The 26,773-nt window shown below is 43.7% G+C and overlaps 2 protein-coding genes across 7 annotated transcripts in view; one reads left to right on the forward strand and one right to left on the reverse strand.

Annotated features, from left to right (window-relative positions):
* CNGB3 (cyclic nucleotide gated channel subunit beta 3) overlaps window positions 1-12,161 on the forward strand; it is a 118,353-nt gene extending 106,192 nt beyond the window's left edge. The window contains exons 16-18 of the mRNA XM_043539389.1: window positions 6,873-7,019; window positions 10,424-10,601; window positions 11,398-12,161. Coding sequence (XP_043395324.1) covers window positions 6,873-7,019; window positions 10,424-10,601; window positions 11,398-11,643 — 571 coding nt within the window. The 3' untranslated portion in view covers window positions 11,644-12,161. The remainder of the gene's footprint in view (window positions 1-6,872; window positions 7,020-10,423; window positions 10,602-11,397) is intronic.
* Window positions 12,162-16,333: 4,172 nt separating this feature from the next.
* CPNE3 (copine 3) overlaps window positions 16,334-26,773 on the reverse strand; it is a 63,349-nt gene continuing 52,909 nt past the window's right edge. For 4 of the 6 annotated variants that reach the window (XM_037892336.2, XM_037892335.2, XM_037892334.2 and 1 more), the window contains 2 exons: window positions 25,144-25,380; window positions 16,334-21,244 (listed from right to left, as the gene is read on the reverse strand). In XM_037892336.2, coding sequence (XP_037748264.1) covers window positions 21,134-21,244; window positions 25,144-25,380 — 348 coding nt within the window. In that variant the 3' untranslated portion in view covers window positions 16,334-21,133. The remainder of the gene's footprint in view (window positions 21,245-25,143; window positions 25,381-26,773) is intronic. The other 2 variants (XM_027818459.3, XM_043539391.1) reach the window with 1 other exon arrangement.

A 26,773-nucleotide genomic window follows, 5' to 3' on the forward strand; every position in this document is an offset into this window, starting at 1 on the left:
ATGCGTTAGATTCTGATTTCTTTAAATGGCTGAGAAAAATAAGCTGTGCTGAATGGAATGGATATTCCTGTTTGTGTGTCTTTTTGTAACTTAAGGTTTTGCCTACAGGGATTCTCTATGTTTTGAATCTAATTACCCTGTAAGGTATTTACCATCCTGATTTTACAGAGGTGATTCTTTTTAGTTTTTCTTCTATTAAAATTCTTCTTTTAAGAAACTGAATGCTTTTTCATTGTTGTTAAGATCCAAGGGTTTGGGTCTGTGGTCACCTGTGCAAATTGGTGAGGATTTTTATCAAGCCTTCCCCAGGAAAGGGGGGTGTAACGTTTGGGAGAATTTTGGGGGGAAAGATGTTTCCAAACGGACTCTTTCCTAATAATACCGGTTAGACGTTTGGTGGTGGTAGCGAAAGTCCAAGGGCAAAAGGTAAAATAGTTTGTTCCTTGGGGAAGTTTTAACCTAAGCTGGTTAAAAATAAGCTTAGGAGGTTTTCATGCAGGTCCCCACATCTGTACCCTAGAGTTCAGAGTGGGGAAGGAACCTTGACAGATGGAAATTCTGTTTTTCAATCAGCTTCAGCATGCAGGGTGCTGGCGGACTTCCTGCTCAATGTTGAGAACTAGGCCTTTCTTGGGCCCCTCTGTCACTCTATGTGCACTTGTGCTAGAGTGCAACTATGCTGCTGGGCAACACAACAGCAGTTTCAGAATCAATCTGATATCTTATCCCAAGGAAGGGTAACACTGTATGATTGTCAACTATAAGAGGCAAATTGAGAAACGGGGAGGCACAACGATGGCAATTTGATGCTTCTAAACCCTTATAAAAATTGCTACGTGTCCCAAATGCAACATCTCACATGAATGATATTACAGCATTTTGGGGTGATTACTGTGGCAGAGAAGATTTTCTTCGTAAGGAAAGTAAGGCAGAAAAGATAAGGTTCCCCATTAGGGAGCACTGGAAATTAGAACATCTAAAGCTGTTGTAAGGCAAGTTGCATCATTTAAAAAAGCTCAGATAACCCAACTCTATGATAACTCTTGATCCGCTGGCCAAAAGGGGCCCTGTCATGCCCTCTGTGCTCCCATCCCTAAGCAAAGCTGAATTTGTCTGAGCAAGGACTGCCTAACCAAGCCATATATACTTATTTATAAAACTCACTGCACATCTGGGTCTGGCTAATGGGAAAGCTGATTCTTCAACCCTAGTTTGCGTCATTACAGAGCCTCCTGCTTGGGAAGTGTCAGAATGATGGTTCCAGCCGAGTCGGCGCTGTTCACAGAACAGCGATATCAAAACTCAGAGCTGCCCTGGAAATGTTTTTGATAAACATGTATATACTAACTACAAATGGATATCTATCTGAGGCCTCATACAGAACCACTGGAGGAAAAAGCTGGGAAGTACTAGATTCTAATTTGAAGTCAGATACTGGTTGACCATGTGACCTTGACACAAGTCACCTCACCTCCTGCAACCTCTCTACCACTAGCAGAGCTGGGAGATTGAAACTGGCACTAAAGCTGCATCTCCTCAATGAGCTGTTGCAGTTTTAGTTACTTTGCCTCTAATTTAATGTAAAGCACTGAGATCTACTGCTCACAAGCACTATATACAAGCTGGGCATTTTTGTTTATTTAAATGTTTTCATTATTTTTCTGTGGTATAGAGAGGGAGGGTTGTTGCAAGCAACTCAGCTAAGGAGCAAATAATTTTTTTTACTGTTTCTTTGCTCTTTCAAAGGTCCTTACCCTCCCTATCCATCTGTGATGATTTGGGGTGCTGTCTGTACCACTTCTGAATAGTGGATTTTTTTTAAATTGTACCACAAAATTACTCTGAATGTATGTGACTGCACCATGAGTTAGCATAGTTGTGTCACATCTCTGCCAGGATGGACACAATGGTATGTGATCAGTACTCAACAATTGTCTATTCAGAGTAAAATATCTTGGGACAATGGGTTTGCTCGAGCTGGGAGAAGAAACTTCCTCCTCTGGCTGAAGGGAGGCGGGTCTGGGAGTGGAAATTTACCAAAGGGCAGAATAGAAGAAGCAGATGACCATAGCAGCAGTCAGTAAAGAGACTCATGTTGAGAACTGGAGGAGAGAGCCATTTTATACCGCATTACGATGAAGGAAGCTGCCACAGGAACAGAAAAGGCAAGCAAGGGAACGATTCTGCCTACCTGACAGAACACAGATGATCCTCCAAGGACTCCCAAGAGAAGGGTGAGCTAGTGTGGGGCACTATGTTTAGGATATGTACTGACATCTTTGACTGAGGGTCATTGGCTTATTGGATTGGAACAGAGCAGCAGATGTGATTTATCTTGATTTTAGTAAGGCTTTTGACATAGTCCCACGACATCCTCATAAGCAAATTAAGGAAATGTGATCTAGGTGAAATTACTATAAGATGGGTGCACAACTGGTTAAAAATCTGTAGTTCTAGAGCAGTTATCTAAGGGTCGTTGTCAAACTGTGGGGTGGGGAGAGACGTATCTAGTGGGAATCCCACAAGGGTCAGTCCTGAGTCCAGTACTATTCAATTTTTCCATTAATAACTTGGGAAAAAGTAGTGGAGAGGATGCTTATAGAATTTGCAGATGACACCAAGCTGGGAGGGGTTGCAAGCACTTTGGAGGACAGGTTTAGAATTCAAAATGACATTGACAAATTACAGAATTGATCTGAAATCAACAAGACAAATGTAAAGTACCACACTTACACTGGAAAAATCAAATGCACAACTACAAAATGAGGAATAACTGGCTAGGTGGTAGTACTGCTGAAAAGGGTCTGGGTTTATAGTGGATCACAAATCCAACGAGTCAAAAATGTGATTCAGTTGCAAAAAAAGAGAGGGGGGGCTAATATTCTGGGTTGTATAAACAGGAGTATTGTCTGTATGTCATGGGAGGTACTGGTCTCGCTCTACTAAGCCCTGGCGAGGCCTCAACTGAGCACTATGTCCAATTCTGGGCATCACTCTTTAGGAAATATGTGAATAAATTGCAGAGTCCAGAGGAGAGGGGGAAAAAAAAGATTTAGAAGGTTTCGTAAACCTGAGGAAAGGTGAAAAGAACTGGGAATGTTTAGTTGGGAAAAGAAGATTGAGGGGGAGATCTTCAGATATGTTAAGGGCTGTTATAAAGAGGATGGTGATCAATTGTTCTCCAGGCCCACTGAAGGCAAACAAGAAGTAAGGGGGTTAATCTGCAGCAAGAGAGGTTTAGGTTAGATATTAGGAGAAACTTTCTAACTACAAGGGTAGTTAAGCTCTGGAATAGGCTTGCAAGTGAGGTGGTGGCTCCCCATCATTGGAGGTTTTTAAGAACAGGTTGCACAAACACCTGTCAGGAGTGGTTTAGATTTACATGGTCCTGCCTCAGTGCAAGGAGCTGGACTTCATGACTTCTAGAGGTCCCTTCCAGTCTTACCTCTTTAAGGCCATGTCTACACTTACCAGAGATCGACGCTGCTGTGATCGATTTAGCGGGAGTCGATTTAGCGGGTCTGGTGAAGTGTCTCCTGTCGACGCAGCAGTGTAGATACTGCGGTAAGTTGACCTAAGCTACGTCGACTCCAGTTACATTATTCACGTAGCTGGAGTAGCATAATGTAGGTCGATTTACTGCAGTAGCGTAGACAAGGCCTCCAATTGTTTTCTACATTGTCTGTACTCTATGTACTTTATCTGTTAAGTAAAGAGAAATGGTGCTACAGTCGGTGCAAAGCCAGTCTACCAGTATGTGTTAAGCATCCACAAATACCATATTGCCCCTGAGAGAGTTAAACTCTTGTGTGGTATGCTGGGAGCGGTGTGTGCTAAAGTACCAGGGAGCCTGAAGGGTCAGCACCCCACTGAGAGTTTCAGCACTCAGAGGGGAGTGCCAGGTAGAAGGTTTGTACTCTGAGTGTGTGCCTAGGGGCCCCGAGATTGGGGCAATGGCTCCATTCAGGCTCCAGAAGCTTAGGGCATCCCAAGGGAAGCAGAGCACAGACTTGGACTCCACTCACAGCAGTCTTAGTGGGTGGCCAAGAAGGGGCACTCGCAAAGATCTCCTTTCCTTATTGTTAAACCTTTCGCTTTCCAGTGCCAGGTGTGATCTTTCATCTGCTCGCAGAGTTATCACTGTGCATCCCATCACCCCAGCTTTCACAACATTTAGGGTACATCTATGCTACAATAAAAGACCTGCAGCACAGCAACAGGTAACCTGGCTCAGCTGACTTTGACTCACGGGCCTAAAAAGAGCAGTGTCGATGTTTGGGCTCAGGCTGGAGCCCGGGCTCTGAAACCCCACGAGGGGGAGTGGGTCTCAGAGCCTGGGCCCCAGCCTGAGCCCAAACATCAACACTCATTTTTAGCCCTGCAGCCCGAGCCCTGCAAACCTCAGTCAATTGACCTGGTTTCTGAGACTTGACGCAGAGGGGTTTTCCTGCAGCATATACGTACCCTTATGAGCCATCATCAGGGCACTGTTTTAGTAAAATAAAATCAGAGCATTTTGAGTTCCTCATGCAGTCAGGCATCAGAGTTTTGGGTGTCAGGATTTTAAAAATGTACAGATTTTGTGTGTCAAGACTATGCCCTGTCAGCCAAGGTTGATCCAGTCTCACTGTTAGCCTAGAACAATGAACACACGTTTTACTCCTTCCTAGCTGTATACTCCAAGGATGAACTCCTGGCTCCATTGAGATCAATGGCAAAACTCACATTGACTTCAATAGGACCGGGATTTCAACCAAAGTCTCCAATTGCCCACAAACGAGTAAACAGAGTTTGATCCAGGCTACAAACATGTGTTCTTTGCCTAGGATTTAAAAAAACAAAACCAAAAAAAACCCAACAAATGGTAGTGGCCTTGGACAAACGTGTAGGGAGCGTTCACCTAGCCTTTATAAAACGTTTTAAGTAACTGGGTTAACTGACAATCAATGGAGGTACAAAAGTCTAGTGCAGATGTACCCTTTCATACTAATTATAGAAAGGAGATTTTCAGCATTCATATCAAGACATGGAATACACTGTGTTATGTCGCTTACTTAGATTGTTGCCACGGGTGGGACAGTGAAGTGAAGTCTGTTGAATCCAAGACCAACAGCTCAGATTTGTATTTGTACAGGTGTCTAAACTTTTACTTGCGTACCCTACTCCTCATGGCAGACTGCTGTTTGTGAAGCTAATCTCTTTCATCACTTTCAAAACAAACTCCCCTCACCTTCAGGCAGGCAATTTACAAGCTGTCAGGCAAAGAGACCTTCTATATCCATACCACTCAACTTGCCAGGATCCAGGTGTGGGATGCAATGTGTGACAGACTCACAATCAGGGTCACAAAACAGTGATTCAGGAGTAATGCTGCAGGAGTCATTCATTTGGAGCAAATAATTTTTTCTATGTCAGGGCCATGCTTCATTATTTCTGATGTCAATAGTTTCCAACCAGAATAGTGAGGGAATGCCAAATTTATGTAGAACATAGGGAACTTTTAGACTTAAATTAGTGACAACCTTGAAGTAAGGCTCATCTGAGAGGCATTTTTCTATCCAGCAAGATTTCTTACATTTCTAGTACAGTAAAAGCGGTGTTATCCGCCACTTTATCAACCAGAAAGCTCTATTAACCGGCATTTCTGATATCTTCCAATACAAATCTTCAGTCTAGTAATCGGGACTAGTGTACGGCCCAGGAGGTTATGCAATTGCACATTCTGCACTCTACTTTTATGCAAAAGAGGCAGAAGACAAGTAAGCCAGCTGATATCAGGGATCTAATTCAAAAAAGCACCTTCTAGGGCAGAGGTGGGCAAACTACAGCCCAGGGGCCGAATCTGGCCCGCAGGCCCCTCCTGCCCGGGCCCTGAGCTCCTGGCCCGGGAGGCTCGCCCCCAGCCCCTCCCCTTCCCCCGCAGCCTCAGCTCACTGCGCCGCCGGCCCGGTGCTCTGCGGTGGGGTGCTGGCTCCAGCCGGGTGGCGTGGCTGTAGCACCGCCAGCACCAGTGCTCCAGGCAGCGCGGTAAGGGGCCAGGGAGCAGAAGGGGTTGAATAGAGGGCAGGGGAGTTCAAGGTGGTGGTCAGGGGGCAGGAGTGTGGATGGGGTCAGGGCGGTCAGAGGGCGGGGAACAGGGGGATTGGATGGGGCAGGGGTCCCAGGGGGCAGTCAGGAAGGACAGGGGGGGTTGGATGGGGCAGCAGGGGCAGTCAAGGGCAGGGGTTTTGGAGGCAGTCAGTGGACAGGGAGAAGGGGTGGTTGGATGGGGCTGGGGTCCTGGGGGGGGCAGGCAGGAGAGGAGGGGTTGGATGGGGTGGCGGGGGGCAGTCAGGGGCGGGGGTTCTGGAGGCGGTCAGGGGGGGTTGGATGGGGCAGGAATCCTGGAGGGGACATCGGGGGCGAGAAGTGGGGGGTGGGGAGAAGATTGGGCGCGGGAGCCGGGCCACGCCTGGCTGTTTGGGGAGGCACAGCCTCCCCTAACTGCCCTCCATACAATTTCCGAAACCCAAAAACCCCTCAGGCCAAAAAGTTTGCCCCTGTTTTAGGGTGTGTCATAGGGTCATTACAAATTCAGCCCAATGTCCTACACCTTCTACATCTACAATGATAATTGATGTTGATAATGACCCTGGGGCGCTGCAAGATCCTGAAGTGCCTTCTGAATCATCAAAGAAAGATTAAATTAGGTTCAGTATAGTTTTAGTGTTAAGTACAGAGAAGCATTGAAGTACCTCAGATAACAGGTAACTGTGGGGTAAATGTGAACTTTTTGATCGCTGGATTAAATGAAGAAAACGCCAAACACCTGGAAAGAGACGCATAACATATGCAAGTTCTAACCCTACTTTCTGGTATTGTTTCCATTGCAGCTTACTAGCGGCAAGTGGAGGAAATCGGCGGACCGCTAACGTGGTGGCACATGGATTTGCCAATCTCTTTATTCTAGACAAGAAGACCCTCAATGAAATTTTGGTGCACTATCCAGACTCTGAAAAACTCCTGATGAAAAAGGCTAAGTATGGCCCCTGCAGTGTTGGTTTAGATACAGAATTAAGAATTTTGATTGGTAGTTACGTTTGTTTCTGAGAAAAACTAATTCTTGTTGTGGGATTATCATGGTAACTTTTGGTAGATTTCATGAGGTCATGGCAGGGATGCCAGTAGTCAGGGAAGGGTAGTAAAGATAGAGGAGTTAAGAACCAAGTTTCAACTCTCCTTTCCATAAAGGATGACAAACACATAAGTGTTTAGAAGCAAACAGGACCCCTCAGGTGCTCAACCAGTTCCTCACCTTGGCCTGCATTTCCTGGGCAGGAATACTGCAAGATAGTGCTCAATTTAGGGGCACATTTTCAATGGTGCAGTTGTGCGGATACAATTGAGCCTGTAGGCAAATGCTTTTCTGTATCTACAGGTTGATGGTCTATAGGAGCTGGAGGTCCCTTCCTACCTTTCTGTGATTTCCAGGAGCCCTAAGGGTGTACAAATGCAGGTTTTAAATTAGGCCTAACAAAAGCATGCCCAGGGTCTATGTATACACAGAGTTTAGCTGGGTGTGGTCAGTGCACAGATTTGTATGTATCAACTTCCTTTTCTCCCCACTTTGGCTGTATCTCTGCAGATCCCCTCTTTGCCCCAGTCCTGTTTAGACCTGTGACCAGCTAACGTGTCACTCGGTTACTCTCAGCACTGCTGGAATATACGATAAATAATGGTCTGAACCTCTGTTTTAAATCGATACAACTTAACTAATCAAATTAAAAACTCCAATTATAAACAAAAAAAAAACAGGAAAACAAGTCTCTCCAAAAGACTTAAAAAAATAGTAAAACAATGTAGCACTGGTAAAACAGTTAATATTTTTACTATGCTTAAGCCACTAACTTTGTGTGCTTGATTGTGGCATAAGGTTGGTGTCAAGCACCAAAACAGCTGGAGAAGCTTCTCCCAGCTTCCTGAACTTTGCAAGAGAAAACACAAGCATATTAGTGATTTTTTCAAATTACAGTGAGGATACCAATTTACAGTTGCATTCACTGCAATAAGCTCCCTCCAACATTCAGATGAACGAGAATTCCCATTCACCCTGCCATGGTGCATCAGCGCCACCACTGTTCCATTCCTCAATCCCTGGGAAGTGGTTCAGTAAAGCTTTGCACAGACAGAGGTTTGCCTACAAGCCGTGCAATCCTTGAACAGAAATAAAAGCATGCTAATCTGCTTCTTGATGCTGCTCATACCTGCTGTCCTGTGTTTCTAGTCTACAGTTGCATATGTAAGCGGGGGAATAGTCCCGCTCTTGTGTGGAACTTTCCTGGCTTCTGCACTACCCCAGTGAAGTGGGCTAGCGAAAGGATCTGAGTCCTCGCTCCCACTTTCTTTACCCAGTGGCCTCCCTGCCCTTGAGGACTCCCCTTCCACTCTCCTGTCTGGCAGAGTCCTTGTACCCCAACAGGGCTGGACCCAGGATTCCTGAGGAGTTCGAAACCTCAACCCTGCTGTGGTCACCTAGGACAGGGGCTAGGGTGTCCCTACTCTGGGGTACTCTCTCTGCACTGGACACTTCTCTGACCCACTGACCATGACATACAAGTTAAAGCAAATGCAAGTTATTTAATCAACAATTAATTTTAAAAAGAATAAGGAAAAATGGGAAAGGTTAAAGGAAACATGTCAACCCGCTCTGTGGCAGGGAACATCACAAACAGTGTCTCTGGAATGTCAGGGCAGTTCACAGTCTGTTCCTTGTAAGTCCCAGGCCTTCCTCTCAGGCCCTGGCTGTGCTGCAGGGATGCTGTGGGTTGGACACTTGCTCTGGTGGTGGCCTCACGCTCTCAGGCTCTAAGTGGTAGGATCCTTCTTCCCAGTGTCGCCCCCGCCCTGTCAGGGTTACGATCCAAGCCTGGCCTGCAGAGTCTCTTGGCTGAGGCGTCTCCCTGTGCTGGGCCCGCTGCCCAGGGTCCCCCTCACTCTCCCCAGCTGCTCACCGCACCCAGCTCCAGACTGCTCCAGCCCCAGCTGCACCACTCTGTCTCTGCACTGCTGCTGCTGCTCTGCCTCCAGCTCCCTGGGCTGCTTCTCTGGCCCCTCTGGCTCTGGTTGCTGCAGCTCTGCTCCCAGGACAGGTCTGCTCTGCAGGCTGCTTCTGTGACTCTGCTCCCAGCACTGACCTGCTTCATGGGCTGCTTTTCTGGCCCTTCTGGCTCTGGTTGCTGCAGCTTTCTTCCCAGGGCAAGTCTGCTCTCTCTGGGCTGTGCCTCTGGCTTTGGGGCTGAAGCTCTGCTCCCAGGACAGGGTCTGCTCTCTCTGGATCTGGCACAGCTCTGCTCCCCAGCTCAGCTTGGGCCCCTGCTTTTTCCTTAGCTCAGCCCCACTCTGTCTGACCCAGGCAAATCCAGCTCACACGGAAGACGAGACTTCCCTGGCCTCCTGACTCCCTGATTAGCCTGCCCGCCCTGTCATTCAGGCTGACCTGGAGCATTGGCCTCTCCCCATTGTTCCTGGGAGCTGTCAGTCTCAGGGTCCTAATTCCCCATCGACCCTTTCCCCTTTTTAGTACTGGGAGCTAGCCAACCAAAACACCCCCACTGAACGTTAGTAAGGGGGCAACAGTACTCTTACACATAGTTTACTGTCACAAGTAAGTTCTTGCTGCTGTTAGTGCCTGAAAAACCAACAGTTTTGGAAGAGTGAGGTCCAGCCTAGTTTGCCATGTGCACCATCAACAAAACTGATTCCAAAATATGTTGCCATTATCTTTCTTGGTGGTAATCAGGCATAGCACAGAATGGGAAGTCCATGGATTGTTTTCCAGATATCACATTGTATGGGCAGTGCTGGCTACTAGAAAGCTTTTGGTTCTATACAGTGATTTACTGAAGGAGTATGACAGAGACATACGCCAACCTGCCACCTTTCTGAGTCTAAGCACCAAACAGTGATTCACACGGCAGGTCACTTCAGTGCACTATCACTTCTATTCATTTCAGTGAAAAATCCACTAGCAGAGGGAATGCTCAATGTGCAAAGACCCATCTGCAGTGCAGACCAGAGAGGAGAATTTTGCCCCACGTGCACATCCCGTGGCAGTAAAGGAGTGTGCTCTCTTTTATGTCTGTTTCTCACCTTACCCTATACAATCCTCCTTCGATGCGACCTTGTTCGGAGTACGCATTTGTTTTACCTGCATCCTGCAGAGAAGAAATAGATTTCAAAATTCAAACAGCAGCAGTTTGCCATAGATCCATACTCTGGTGAATGGTATCTTCCTGCCCCTTTTCTTTTCCACTAAGTTTGGGATGAAAAATGACCCTGAAAAAAGTTACAAGGGTTTCATGCTTTCATTTGGAGTTTTAGTAATATCTTAGCATTAGACTCGGCAGTTCTCACTGTGGTGTGTTATCTTCCATCTTATCTACAGGGTGCTACTGAAGGAGAAGGGTAAGCCCACTGAAGAACCACAAGCACAAACAAAAGGCTTGACCAGTCTCTTTGCACCAAAACCAGAAACTCCCAAACTATTCAAAGCAATGTTTGGAGGGTCAGGAAAAGGAGGCCTCGCTATGCTGCTCAAGATGAAGCAACAGCAAGCTGCTCAGGTAACCCACCACAAATACAAAAGACTGTTCAGAATGCTCAAGGGATAAGCAGGGGGAAAACCCAAGAGAGGAACTTACCAGGTTTGGGCAAACATATTGCATGAAATCCTGGCCCTGCTGAAATGACCAAATTCCTAGTTACTTCAACAGGGCAAGATGGAACCCATAGTGCCTAATCACAAACATCATGGGTTCAAAAGTTTGACTCAAATGTTATTGGAGTCCTGTTCTGCCTAGGACAGAGTGAGCAAAAGCAGAGTGGCAGCAGAGAGAAAAAAGGTCAAGGGAAATGAGAGTAAGAACTGCTTTTATATGGGCCTTCGGGGGCAACTGAGCCATTTTTAACCTCTAACAAAACCATGATGCCCCTTGAAAGCATTATCCTACAACCAGCAACAGAATCCAGCTGATGGCAAAGCACTGCTTAACTTATTGGCTATTCAAACTCTCACCTTTTCCCTACTGCTTTACAAATCATGGAGACAAATTTAAGATTAACACATTTAGCAAAAACTGAGTAAATCCAAACAACTTCTATAAATAAAAGTCAAATTTATGAGCAAGTAGCAAGCCATTAAATGTAATAAAGTAATTCCCACACAATAGCCTACTTTAGGGAATATGCAAATTAATAATAATCTTGTTCTGTTCTACTTATCCACTAGTAGGTGGCAGTAGTAAATTCTGTCTCCATTCCCATATTCCTACCCATACCTTAAGACTCCACACTCAGAGTAGAATATGGGTTCTTGGATTTTGTCTGCAACGCTAAGAAATGTATAACTTTTCATTACAGGAAAGAGATGAAGAAACGAAACCTGAGCCAGAGGAAAAGAAACCTGAACCAGCACCAGAACCCACAGCCCCACCTAAACCATCAGTGGAAAAGGAAGAGTCAGTTGCAAATTTTCAACCTCCACCTAAACCAGTTCTGCACAGAGGAACCACTAACAAGTCTCTTGTCATCACCATGGCTCCTTCCCCCATAGCAGGAGAAGGAGAGGTTCTCACTGTTGAGGTCAAAGAAAAGAGACAGGAGTAGATGGTGGACTGGGTTGTGGTCATACCTAGAATCTTTCTGAGGGGAGAAAGGGCATGGTGTAGCTTTGAGTCAGAGTGCAGAACTATTCTCTTCCCTCATCCCACAGAGAGAATGTACTTTGTCTCCAGACCTTGATTGTGGAATATTACATTTTGTGTAGCAAAGTAATTAGAGCACAGATTGCACCCTTAGGCCTATTTATTTCTTGCTTCCTCCATGCTCTCACTCATCTCTTACTCCTTGCCCCTACTTCTCCTTACCCCTCTCTTCCTAGTTCTCTCTTTCTTATTACTCTTCCTCCTGGTTTTCCTCTTGATTAGTTTGATCTTTGTTTTCATGTGTCTCTTTTTCTATTTTCTATTCTGGTTTCCTATCATAATCCTTTACGTTGTTACTGCATTAATATTGCTGAGGTTGTTAATATTTGCCCTTATTTTTCTCTCTCCTTATTTTATATTTCTAACAAGTGACTTGCTTTTGTAACCAACATGGGCTCAATTCAACTACAGTTCATGGTTTCAGTGTTTTCAGTTTTGGTCTCCAGAGGGCAGAAGACCACACAAAACCATCATCAATAAAAGTCAGTGCAATCACCAAAAAGACAAAGGGGATAATGATCCTGCAGATCTCAGTGTCACCTCGAAACTGTTGAAAGTAGGAGCCTTCAGTTCAGTAAAGGTAGCTGAATATACGGAATAAAAAACTAAAGCAATGTGTTTTTCAAAAGTGGCCTTTAATTTTGGATGATCTACTTCGTATAATCAGAGTTTGACTTTCATAGGTGCTGAGCAACCCCAACTCTACCTGAAGTCCATGGGCACTGCAGGTGGCTCACCACCTCTGAAAAGGAAGGCCTCAATATCTGAAGTTGAACACCCACAATTAAAGGCTGTTTTTGAAAAGTGTGGACCGTTACATCTTGTAGCTACTGCTATAAATGACCAGTGATATTTGAGTCAGGTCAGTCACAGACAATCGGTTCCTGCAGTCATGACTCAGGCAAAATTTTGAGCTGCCTGGGAAACTATTTTGCCATTCTACATCAGCACAAACCCAAGACCTTTCAAAGAGTAATGAAAAATGAAAGTGCCACCTCTCAGAAAAGCGAACAGCCTGGTGATTAGGGTATGTGCCTGGCAGACCTAGGTTCAAGTCCCTGATCCAAATCAGGCAGAACAATAACTTGATACCAGGCCTCAGATATCCCAGATGAGTGCCCTAACCACTGGGATATTGGCTCTTCTTGGTGTGTGTCTGGCCAGATATTTCGATCCTCAACCTGAGAAACTTCCTGAGGAAAAGTTCATCAAAACTGGTTTTGCTGAAAAATTCCTGAAATCGATGGGAGCTTTGCCTGACTGAAGACTGCAGTACTGACCTTATATGGTCAAGAAGCTCTACCCTTTCTCTTGGAAGATTAAGACACTTGCCTGACATGTTCCTTGGAGTCTTCCTACCGACGATGAAGATTCCTGCCACACTAACAACATACCAAGAGTAATTGCTACTAGGCAAGAATCAGCCCATGTAAGAAAAACGTGCCTCCCACACATAGGAAGAATAGAGCCAGACTGGAGAGTGGATATAGAGTAATTCAGCTAATGCACACCCAGTAGCACATTGGTGCCCAAACGTTTCCTGTTGCTCCCCCCTTTACCAGGAATGGAATCTATCCGTGTCCCCCCTCCATTACTGCACAGTGAATTCAGCAGAGGACCTTGGGCTGAAGGTGGCACTGGGGGCAGAACTGGGTGTGGTGGAAGAGCTGAGGCTAGAGACAAAGCTGGTCTGGTGTGGAGAGAGAACGAGGGCAGAGCTGGGCTGGGGGCGAACGGAGCTGTGGCTGGGACCAGAGATGGCCTTGGTACGGAACAGAGTTGGGCCTGGGGCTGGAGCTGGGCAGGGGGTGCAGTGGAACTGGGTGGTGCTTTCTCCCTACCCCCACCCCATGGGTGTTGGCCCAGGCCCGCCAGTGCATCCCCCCCCAAACATTCCTCCACACACCCCTAGGGGAGTGCGCTCCACAGTTTGGGGACTACTGGAGTAGCATCTCAGCATGATTTCAAACTTAAATTCACCACACAACTCTTGCTTTGCACATGAAGCCTTCTGTGTGTACTAAAGACACAATCATTCATTGTCCTGGGTTTTATATAGCTTTGAAGTAAAGTAAGAGTGTTACTGGGGTGGTGTAATAGATTATGGAAAGGAAGGAAAATATATCAAAACACATTTTAAAATTGTGAGAGTGATGGGCTAAGCCATTATTGCAATAGAGATCCGACCCACTTCTGCAAATACAAGTAACATCAATAAACCTTTTCACGGTTGGCACATCAGAATGAAATTTATCAATCGCTTTGACATGGATTGTAAAGGAAGGGCTGAATTGCAGCAGCAGTCTCTTGCAACACCTGCGCATTCCCCATTATCCATTGGAATGTTAGTTTGTAAACGTTCAGGGTTGAAAGCAAGGTTGGTGATTCCATCTAGAAGACAATCTGATTTGTGCCCAGCTTTCAAATTGCTCATACTTTCAAATATAAGAGTGGCAATGATTGTTGCGGCCTCTGTGGCATGTAGATGGGTCCAAGGGAAGAGGTCAGCTTGCTGACAATTGAAAGTAAATTTAAGATGCTCTTATCTAGGTGGCAGAAGTATCCTCACACCTTCTTGTCAACTGTCTAAATGGGCCATCTTGATCATCACTACAAAAGTTTTTTTCTCCTGCTGATAACAGCTCATCTTAATTAATTAGCCTCTTACAGTTGGTATGACTAATTCCACCTTTTCATGTTCTGTGTGTATATATATATCTTCTTACTATATGTTCCATTTTATGAATCCAACGAAGTGGGCTGTAGCCCACGAAAGCTTATGCTCAAATAAATTTGTTAGTCTCTAAGGTGCCACAAGTACTCCTGTTCTATTTATCTAGGTGGAGGGCTTGTTCAAATGACCTCCCTGAATTCCTGCTTGGGGCCCAGTTTTTAGGGCCTCTCTGAGACCCACCTAGGGCTCCTCTCAGAGTGCAAACAAGAGTAGGCTGAAGTATGTTGTGTGAGATCAGGTGGAAAGTGCACAATTCTGTCCAAGTGAAGAGGGCAACTGTTGAATTGAGCAAAGAAATCAAGTATTCATTAGAGAGTGAAATGCAAACTTCTCTGGTAGAACCATTCCTTGTATGATTTACAAATATTTGCTGTACTAATTAGGTACTATGGAATACTCTATCATCATCTATAGTAAAATACAGTGCCAAGAATGGTTTCAGAGTAACAGCCGTGTTAGTCTGTATTCGCAAAAATAAAAGGAGTACTTGTGGCACCTTAGAGACTAACCAATTTATTTGAGCATAAGCTTTCGTGAGCTACAGCTCACTTCATCGGATGCATACTGTGGAAAGTGTAGAAATGGTTAGTCTCTAAGGTGCCACAAGTACTCCTTTTCTTAGTGCCAAGAATGAAAAAGATGTAGCCTGTGAATATGTGATGACTGCAATGGGATTATTTCTGGATGCTGAAAAGAGAGGGCAATTTGTTGGCTAATTAGTCTTTTCCATATCTTACTTAGTTCGTAAGGACCAAGTCTTATTCCACTTCTACTCAGAACCGAGACAAAAAAGCGAGAACCCAGGGAGGGAGTAGAGTACCTCTGCTGGGTAGCATGTTTCTCTCCTTGCTGTAGCCTCATAGAGCCCTCTTTGCTGGAACGATGCAGATGAGCAGCAGCCACATTGGATTTCACATTGGAAATGTGAGCAGGTGTTAATGCTGCTTCAAGCTCCCCACTCTGTAGCACAGAATACTGCTTGTAGGAAAGCTGAGAGGAGGTACAAGGTTCCATGAGGATTGTGACTTCCACACAGGACTCTGGTTTGGGAAATGAACCTCTCAAACATTCCTATGGGGAAAAATCTGTGGAGATTACAATATGGCTCCCAATCTATCAGCAGGAGCATGCAGTGGTTTAATATCATATCAAAAGCATGTAGTCACACACTGCCCTTAATGTACAGAGAGAAGACCCAACTATCCTACGTAATGTGAATGTGCGTTACAAATGACTTTACAGTAAGAACAGGAGTTTGGCATGGTAACTAGGACTGGTAGGATAAAGCTCAGGTTAAATTAGTAATGTATTTTGATGTTCTGCAGCATTTGTAGTTCAAGTAGTGCTACTTAACTAAATGTCAAAACCCCTCGAGGTATCAAATATATTTGATCATTTCTTCCAAAGCAGCAAGAAAAATGTGAAATACAAGTGAAATGGGTGTTTAATGTTTTTTTATATAGTTGAACATAAAAATCCTGTTCCCAATATAGAAATTCCAAAAGATAACAGTGTGCAAAATATCAATCATCATTCTCTATAGAATACCAGAAATGGTGTAATTCTGAATTTCCAAAGGACACTGAAAGTCACTGCTAAACTTTATACCTGGCTGTTTGGCCAAAAACAAGATGTTATGAAGCCAATCTCTTTACACTTTGCTTCTATGAACAAAGGAGTGTTATTAATTTATAAAAAATACTTAGCAGATCATAAAACCCTGGGCAAAAGTATATTTGAACTGCACGTATAAACTAGAAGCAGGAAACCTGGAAAGCCTCTTATAGCACCTACAAAGGTAGTACTCTCTGTGTTTGATAGGAAAAGTTGAAAAGAAAATACACCAAAAGAAGAGCAGTATATTGAAGTTTGCAGTTTTAATGAATTCGGTCATATGACATCAGAATCTACTTGTTCCATTAATTATCTTTATCACAAATATATAAGGAAATTACCTTTTTTGAAGTCTGGTCATAAAGATCTCTCTCTGCCATACACATACATATACTTTTTCCCCTTTGTTTGCTAATAGTGTGTATCTACCTTCTTTGATTATGAAGACTGCTATATATAACTTTTACCACAAGGTGGTGCTAGCAAGCTGCAAGCATGTTCCTACTGAAAAGCAGAAAATTAAATACAGCTATAGTTATATTCGTCAACATTAGTCCAAGGCATTTGTTACATTTAAAATTAGAAAAACTGATGATGCATTTCCCCCCTTGGAACATTACTTCACTTTAACACCTTCAGTTCTACACAGCCATCTGTACTTACGTTTGGAATTTTTTTTTTTTTTTTTTTAAAATATATGAAGAAAAAAAGAGAAAAAAAAGGGACAATTAAGTTAGCTCAGGAACCAGAGGGTAGCCTGTCTTGCAACACCGAGAAAAAGACACATAACAGAGATATGTACTGAAGTCCTGAGAGAAGGGGAGGTTGGGGTTTTGTGCAAATCCAGCCTAGCTCTTTCAAATACAGTCTGACAATTTGGTGTCATTGGTACATTTTCTAGCATGAAGAGGCCAGAGGGCAGGAGGGCTTGCCAAATAAAATACTATGCGTTCTCTATTACAGAAGGTATGAAAGCGCATATGTGTAGTCTTAACTGTTCAGATGTTCTATTGGATGTATTCCATATACAACAGAGGTATGAATCAGTTACCTATATGTAATAGTACCCAGTAACATTCTTAAATGCTACTGCGTACTACCACCGAAGTTCAGAAGAATCCACTTCGTAATCATTCTGGTAGACAGTGGAGAGGATCGCCAAAGGATCCCATTCATGAGCACACGTTTCAGTTCTTCCAGATAATGAATTAATGCCACACCTTGTTCTCCCTTTTTAACATGGCACATTTGGCATTACAGTAGTTTACTGCTGTGAATAAGTTTGCTATCAATTTGCAGCTGTGACACCGTTGGATCCCTACTCTCAATACTTAATTCTTTGTGTCTGAGGTACAACATTAATGATTGTACTGTACTTATAAAGTAACACTTGCACTTCTCTGATGTAAAGAATGATTCTGTATCTAAATTCTTCAGCTGTAAACAAAAAATCAAATTAGATTAAAATAGAAAGTTAGAATTTGACTTGATATGAAGTATTTCAATTATTCGAGCTATATGGGAACATCCCGGGGAAAAACAAAAACAAGTCATATGGCTTCAATCATATTAACTAACATTTTACCTGACTATCTACAACCCATAAAACAGTATCATAGGGCTATCATGATAGTCCATCTAAGTCAGCAACACGAAACAGATTTTTTGATGGTATCGGCATACGGCAGAGAACGTAGTGAAAATCTAGAGCTTCCAGCACATAATGAAGGCATAGATGTACACTAATCTACTACAACCGAGTATTCTACTGAGTGCATAGAATGGCTACTGTAATGCTTTGGAAATTCATTCCAGCCCATATGGTTCCAGTTTATCATCATTATACAACTCAGAACCCTTGTCAGCCAATCAGATTGTTTCCCAATCTAATCTACTTCAAATGCATAATTACAGAATTAAAATGTTCATAAGACATTTAGGAAATGGGCAAACATTTCTGCATTATTTACCATATGTATTATACACACAGGTAGGATCAGAAGGAGTTGCTATGCCAGTGACCCAGGGTATAAGTGGAATGTGGGAAAAGAAGGGAAGACAAGAGTTCAAGTAAGAGGGCAAGAGCTAGAGCCTGAAAAGTTTGAGATGCCCACTAGAGCAGAGGTGGGCAAACTATGGCCCACAGGCCACATCTGGCCCGCAGGACCCTCCTGCCCAGCCCCTGAGCTCCTGGCCCAGGAGGCTTGTCCCGGCTCCTCCCCTGCTGTTCCCCCTCCCCTGCAGGCTCAGCTCACTGCGCTGCTGGCGCAATGCTCTGGGCGGCAGGGCTGCGAGCTCTTGCCGGGCAGCGCAGCTGCAGAGCCCAGCCTGACCCGGTGCTCTGTGCTGGGCGGTGGCATGGTTGGCTCCAGCTGGGCAGCACAGCTGCCTGTCCTGGTGCTCTGGGAGGTGCACCTGCAGCGCCGCCAGCCACCGTTACTCCAGGCAGCATGGTAAGGGGGCAGGGAGTGTTAGACAGAGGGCAGGGGAGTGGCGGTCAGAGGGTGGGGAATGGGGGTTTAATGGGGGCAGGGGTCCCGGGGGGGGCTGTCAGGAAGGAGAGAGGGGGTTGGATGCGGCGGTGGGGGGGCAGTCAGGGGCAGGGGTTCCAGAGGCAGTCAGGGAGAAGGGGTGGTTGGATGGGGCAGGGGTCACCGGGGGGCAATCAGGAATGAGAGGAGGGGTTGGAAGGGGTGGCGGGGGGGCGGTGTGGCGCAGTCAGGGGCAGGGGGTCCGGAGGTGGTCAGGAAGGGGTGGATGGGGCAGAGGTCCCGGGGGGGGGCCATCAGGGGGCAAGAAGCCGGGGGGGGGGGGTGTCAGATAAGGGGCAGGGCCGGGCTACAGCCTCCCCTAACCGGCCCTCCATACAATTTCGGAATGTGGCCCTTGGGCCAAAAAGTTTGCCCGCCCCTGCACTAGAGAGACAGATTTTCCAGTTTCTTTAAATTCTGCAAGGCAAATGCCAGTGAGAAAGATCCAACAAAAAAAAAAAAAAAAAAAAGAGAGAAAGGATTCAAGAACAGCAATAAAACTTAACAGGATTATATGCTGGGATGGGGAGTCTTCCCTAAAGTACATTATTAAAAAAAAACTCTTCGGGGGGGAGGGGGGAACCCCCATCAGCAGCTGCACTGGCCTAGGTGTGACACTGTAGTGCGGCAGGATTCAGCAAGCCAGGAGTTGAGCACATAGTTGAGTGTGAGAGATAGATCTGCACTGGTGAATACAGTAAGCACAAACAACGAGAAGACCAAATTCAGTGTCTGATTCTGCAGTGACCTTGCACATAGGACTCCTATGGAAGTCAATGGGAGTGATGCACTTGAGTAGCTGCAGAACAGCATCCATAAAGATGATCTGCAAAGGAAAGATCCTTGTGCCTTTTTTGACTTTGTCTGAGTTGTACCTACAGGCCTGAAAGGGTTTTGTTAAAAAAAGGTCCCCTTCTAGTGTCTGACCTTAGAAATTCTAGTTTTCTCTACCCTATTGCAATTGGAGAACTAATCAAATTAACACACCACAAGAGACAAAACACTGAAAGAAGAGTAAGTGTGAGTCAAGATTTATAGTCAGTTTAAAAACTCAGTGTTTGTTAACACCAATGCTTAATTAATGGATGCTTGAAAAGAATGGGAGGATATTAACTATTCAAATTCCCACCCCTTCTACTAATATGAGAGGTCACAATATTCATCAGAGACCTCCCAGTAGTCCTCCAGTAAAACCAAGGAAGACCAGGCTTGATATCCATGATGTAAAGATTTAAAAAAAGCAAGCAGAGAAGTTTTTTTCTAGGATTTTTTCAGACTTTTAAGTATACCATGAGCAAACAAAAAAGGCACAAAGCAAATTTTTAAAAAATTAATTGCAGGTCACCACTAATCCAAGGTAGCTGAGAGAGTACTGCCAGGAAAATAAAAGATCACTCACTTTAAAGCTAACTAGGGGGCATTTCAAGACCTGTACAAAACAGGTTAAAATGGCACACACTGTAGTCCTTTCAAAAGCTCTCTCCATATGAGAAGATACAATTACAAAAAATATATAAAGCAACTTAAAAATTCAAGAGTGAAAAGTTTTGTTTTCCTCTTTAGCAATGGAATTTGTACTAGTAACCACCAAGGTCAATTAATAGTCACATGTGATAGCTTTACATAAAGTGATTTGCATTTGCAGTTTTCCAGCATAGTATATTGTCATATAAATCTTAAAACTCTTTACAGCATCTGCACTGAAGGCCAACAGAGTTTTTTTAAATCATTTAGATGGCTACCTTGATTAAAAGCAGTTGGCTGCATCTGTACAGTTACTTAATGCTCCACATTATGCAGTCTGTGTTTACTGTTTAATCCATTTTATTAATATTGAGAGATGATGGCCCAGATTCCCAGGTATGGCCAAGAGGAACTAAAGGCATAAGTCAGGAGATGGTGTGCAAAGGTGTCTTTAAAGCTCTGCTTTTGCACTGCTCCAACTCTGGAGCTGAACGCTGCGTTATGGCTGCTGTAACATATGCCAGCCTGAAACAGTCACAGGGTCCTGAAAAGTAGCCCAGGCTAGAAGCACAAGTACATAGCCCAGCCACATACCCCTCTCTGTAGACACTCCCTGCTACATCAGCTCTACAATACTGAAGACCATGGCACATTGGGGTGATTCTCCCTGGAGCAGTTCAGCCAGCTTGATGACCTTATTACACCAGCCCTGCAGCACAAAGCAGCAGCACCACACCCAACAACTTGGCACAGTCGGTTCATGATTTTCATATTCAGCTTACTTCTTGAAATGTTATTTTCTACCAAATTTGCCCAGCTGGGGCCTTTATCATAATCAACATGAGTATTAAACAGGGTACATCTTTGTCTCAAGTAAAAAAAGCCTGGCAGAGTACATGTTTCCATGCAAAAGCAAACAGACATTAACAGGTATGAATCAATGTACACCAAAAAAAAAAAAAAAATCAAGACCCAAGTCCATTGACATGCAGGAGTTGCAGGAATCCCATCTGGGTTAGCCTCACTCGCCTGTCCCATTCAGTGCTCTCTCACTTTGCGGCAGGATTCTTGGGAGGCTGCAGTTTGTATGTGCTGAAGTAGTTTACCACTTGCTGAGGCACTTCTGCCAGGACACACTGAGCCAGAGCTTCTTTGGGAGCCTTATTAAAAAAAGAACATCAAACTTCAGTCTTAACCATTAGTCAGAGGAGACCTTAAAAGTTTAGGTGCCATCTGTTAATTTGTCCAAACAGAATCTACAGCATTTCTCTCAGGAATTTGCTACAGTGCCCTTGGAAAAAAGCTTCCCTGCCCACCTTTACCTTTCCACTCCTACTACTAAGCAGAATGCTGCAAAGCAGCTGAATGCCTCCCTCCTCTGCAGTGGAGGCTGCCTCTGTGTGGCATATGCAGTTTACAAAGTCTTTTGGGATCCACCAGGATAAAATACACTGAGGAAATTTTTAGCCATGTCAATAAAATCTCTGCTATGCAAGGTTAAAGTGACAGAAGTTAAGCACCTGAGGTTGGTTAAGTGAGTTTTCATCCACATCCTATTATCCCAACCCTCATCTGCAGTAAATGCATTGCTTGTTCTACATGCAATTCCTTCGAAGTATAGTTAGTTTGTATTTCAAGATCAAACCTGTGATACTAGAAAAAGGAAAGTTTGTGTAACTGAAAAACAGATTTAAGCACATCAGTTCTATACCTGAGTAATCATGACGGCACTGCACTAACTGGCAAATTAATCTACAACTTTCTTCTTCTAGTCTCAGTCTGATATATACAGGGTTGGCTTTTTGAGTCCTTATTTCCCGTTCCAGTCGGTCTTCAAGCAGTTCCTTGGAAACTCTACAGCTAATCAAATACTTTCAAACAACATGCAGCCATCTAGTTTGGGTCTTCTAAATGCTTCTCTCACTCTCTACTTCCAAGTTTAACGCACCATTTCCTAGATATTCTTCCAATCTTCTTTTCACATGCCCAAACCATCTAAGCCTGGATTCCTTCAGCTTTTGTATAACTGGTACCACCTTCTCATTTCCCATAATTTGCTCATTCTGAATATGGTCCAACCTTGTAATTCCATACATCTATCTGAACATTTTCATTTCCATTCAAGACATTCTCCTGTCTCTCTCAGTGCCCAGCATCCACAGCCATACAAAAGAGTAGGGCTAATTACTGTCTTGTAGATCTTGCTTTTCAAGTTAATAGGCATCCTCTTATTGCAGGCCACTCCACTTACTTTTCATTTAGTCCACGCCTTTCCTGTTCTGTTTATAAGTTAGTCATGGAGTTTACCATTATTCTGTACTATCTCGCCTAAATAGTTGAACTTCTATACCTTTGGTATTGGCTGGTCCTCAAGACTTACGTTTCAGGAAGGTGACGAGACTATCATCGAATCTACAGATCATATACTGTTTTATTTCTGCTCATTTTCATGTAATTTCTTTCAAGTACAGTAACTCCTCGCCTAAAGTCGTCCCAGTTAAAGTTGTTTCATTGCTGATCAATTAGGGAACATGCTTGTTTAAAGTTGCGCAATGCTCCCTAATGTCGTTTGGCAGCTGCCTGCTTTGCCCACTGCTTGCAGGATTCTCTGGAAGAGCAGCCCCTCCTTGTGGGAATTAGAACCGGGGGGCTGGCAGTCCTCCCCACCCCCACCCCCCGACAATCAGCTCCCTAAATTCCCTGTAAGGTATGTGGCTCGCCAGCTGCCCAGCAGCAGTTCAGCTGCCCTCCCCCCTACTGCCCTGCCCTCTGCCTCGGAGCTGCTCCCGGGAACTTCCTGTGTACAATATTAAACTGTTTGTTTAAAACTTACACTTTATATGTATATAGTGTCTTTTGTGTGGTGAAAAAAGTTTCCCTGGAACCTAACCCCCCCCATTTACATTAATTCTTGTGGGGAAATTGGATTCGCTTAACATCATTTCACATAAAGTCGCATTTTTCAGGAACGTAACTACAACGTTAAGTGAGGAGTTACTGTATGCATCACTCTAAATCTTTGTCCGCTTCGTTTTTGCTCTGCCCTAGGACCATTACATGACCTGCACAAAGCACACATTACTCTTTGGATGTTTTCTTAAAGTGCATTGTGAACAAAAGGCCTTGATGAACTTTGACTTATTAGAAATTGTTCAGTTTCTTCGACTGGCCTTCTGACTGCGGTAACAGCACCCTTGTACATGTCCTAGAGGAGTCTGATATGGTCTTCACGTATCTGTTTCATTCTCATACACCACTAGATGACTTCTTTCGGAAGGTGATCATAAGCCTTCTCAAGATCAATGAACACTACGTAAAGGGTTTCTCCTCTTTTCTCTGCATTAAGATTGCTCGTGGAAAAATATAAAGACAGCAAGGTTAACTTGCCTGGCATGAATCCAAACTAATGCTCACTGACTTTTATTTCTCTTCAGTCTCTTATGAATAACAGTCTCCCAGACCTTCATGGCATGGCTCATAAGTTTAACGCTGCAGTTACCAGAGTCTTGTATGTCTCCTTTTTCCTTACATGTTGGTACCAATGTCCTTTCTTCAGACATAGCTGAGTCCTCATAATGAAATTAAACAATTGTATCAATATATTCATGCCTACCTGCCCCAGGTACTTCCATATTTCTCCTGGTATGCCATCGGGACTGAGAGCTCTCTTATTTTTTATGTTGCTCAGTGATTCTACAACTTCTTCTTGGACTGGTACCACCAGAACCCGGTTTGGTTTTTATCATATGGCATGGTTCTCTTGGATGCTCTTCAATCATAAGCCTTTAACAGTAATTATGCTACCATTCCGTAATCTGGTCTCATTGGTTAACGTATTTCCACTTTCATCTTCAATTACTTTGATCTCACCAATGTCTTCAGTTCTCTTATCACTGCTCTTTTCCAGTCTATATATATCTCTCTCACCCTTCTTCATTTCAAGACAGGCATATAACCCTTCCAGGGCTTTAGCCTTAGCAGCTACCACCTCATTTTTGCTTTTTAGCTTTTTTATACTCCTGAAAATCCTGCTGTTAGAGTGTTCCTTGCCAAAGTTTAACACATTTTTTAGTCTCCAACTAAGGATGGCACTTTAAGTAATCTTTGCAGATTACTCCCTTCCCCCACATCAAAATGCCTGAACAAATAGTGGCAATCAAGGAAAACTGGTGCATTATTTTAATATGAGCTTTTTACCATGAGGGGCCAGGGAGATAGAACAGAGCATAAAATGTACAAAAACAAGAACTAGGAAGAGAGCACCTTGGAATCTAAGCTGTTTTATCTGTCAGTTTTACTTTCCCCAAATTATTTATTTGTATACATCTTTGCCAGGGCATGAAATTTAAGAAGACTATATGACCCAACGTCAACAGTATTTATATGCTGGATTCCATCTGCTGGGTTGTACACTAAATAGAGCTTCCCCACCATTTTGTTTGCGTCTCTGTAAAGAGGGTTTTATTTGCTTTAATAAAACTACCTCAGCAAGGGCACCTATATATCAGAAGATGACTCCCTCACCTTCACACACAAAGATTTATTTATCAAATGATACAATGCATGCACACAGAGCTTAATTCTAATCTTAATCCAGATTTACAGCCAGGCAACTACACTGACTAAAATGGAAATAATCTTAGGTGAAGTCAAAATCATGCTCATTTTCTCCTCCGACATGACACCAGCATTGGTTTGATTATGCTGAACTGCATATCAGTTCTGAAGTAGATATATAAATGACATGTCCTGAAAAGACTGGTGAAAAAAAAAAAGAGAGAGATTGATTGATTCCTAAACCAGGAACAGGTCACCTTTTTTGATAGAAATGATTTACTGGGAGTTCCACAGATGAGCTGGTAGGCTTTCATCTCTTCTTAGCCCCTGATATGAAAGCCATACCTCACCGCTAACAGACAGTGTTTTCAAGAGGCTTTAGACCTCATTCCAGGGCCATTCCATGTATAAACCCCACAGGGGAAGTAGGGCCACGAGTATTTACATGCTATGAAATCTAGTGTACTTCTCTGGTATGTATTCAGTAAGGAATGATACTTACATTTTGGAACTGCCTAAATGGCACAAACTGGACAATGTCTCTGATAGCTGGCTCTCCAGTTGGGGACCTGAGACTTCCATTGTCACCATCAAGAAACTCCATGGCACTGAAATCAGCTCCTCCAACGCCAACAATGATAATGGACATGGGAAGCTTTGCGGCATTAACTATGGCAGATCTGGTTGCATCAAGGTCTGTTATCACACCATCCGTTATGATGAGGAGCACAAAATATTGCTGTCAAACCAATATGTACTTTGTTACAATTGGGAACAGTAGAAGAGGTAATATTGCATACATGCATGCTTTACAGGTTTACAGGGCATAGAATGGTAACTTTTCAATATGAGAGGCTTATTCTTTGCAATCAAGCATCTACATTTGATTCAGGTCTCTTCTGCCTGGTCCAAAAAACCCAACCCTAACTCTCCCTCCCCAAGAAGCAAAACACATATTCACTGCAAAGCCTACAAGGCCCTTATGTCCAACTGGCAGCAATCTAAAGCAGCCAAGTTGAAAAGCTATCCTCAGATCTCAAGTACAATGTCACTCAAACATAGGACACAGATTTTGTTGGGTTTTGGGCAGGAGCTGAAAGCAAGTTTAACTCAATATTTTCCTTTATGATCTATTTGAAGTAATGTCTTTGAAAAATGTAAATATAAAACCTTGCTCAACACAGCCACGGAAGCCCCAGCACGTAAGCCAGAGTGCCAAGAAAAAAAAAAAAAAGGAAGAAACCCTCCTGTATGTACTGTAGTAAGGAGTTTGCAAAACACTGACCAAAACAGAGGGTCTTTGTCCTGAGTGCTGAAAAAACAGACAGTATGCCTGATTTTTTAGGGCAACAAATGCTATAACAGCACTGCTGCAGTTACACTGCTGTAGCACTGTAGTGTAAACACTTACTACAGCAATGAAAGGGGTTTTTCTTGTCACTACTTGAGAGGCAGTAGCTAAATTGACAGAATTCCTCTGTAGCTGCATCTATAATTGGGGATGAGGGTGACCTAACTACGTTGCACAGGATGTAAAATTTTTCACAGCCTCGAGTAATGCAGCTGGGTCAACCTAGGTTTAGGTGTAGACCAGGCCTTAATATCATACCACCACAGCCAGGCAGCGGTTGAAAGGAGTTTTTCTAACATAAGTGTCTAATATGAACAGTTTATCTAGCACCAGTTCTACACTTCAAGGAAGTTTCAGATTTCTAAAGAAAAAAAACTACACGAGATACTGGGTTGGATTATTAGACAACAGGTGGATTCTTTTTTAAATACATATACTCCCTCTGTTGCTTCAAATTCCTACATAAAATTTCCTTTACTATACCTGCATGCCAGCTGTTTGCAGATTCTGCCAGTTAATCCTAGAAATCTGCTTTTGATGTTTTACGTAAATTAGCTAAATTTCAAATGGGAGCCAATAGCCTACAGTACATATCTATAACAAATAAACCAGGTCTTGACTTCAAATCTCTGTTTGGCTGTTCAGTGACAAAAACAGATATTTGTAATAAGCAAAATTAGTGTTCTTCAGTAGAAAAACCCTGAGTACTGAGTTCCAGTAGAGGTTTACAAGTTTGTCAGCTCAAATTCACAAGTATGGAGGCTATTAGCAGGGAAAGGCT

Source organism: Chelonia mydas, chromosome 2, assembly GCF_015237465.2.
Source record: "Chelonia mydas isolate rCheMyd1 chromosome 2, rCheMyd1.pri.v2, whole genome shotgun sequence".
Classification (NCBI taxonomy): domain Eukaryota; kingdom Metazoa; phylum Chordata; order Testudines; family Cheloniidae; genus Chelonia; species Chelonia mydas.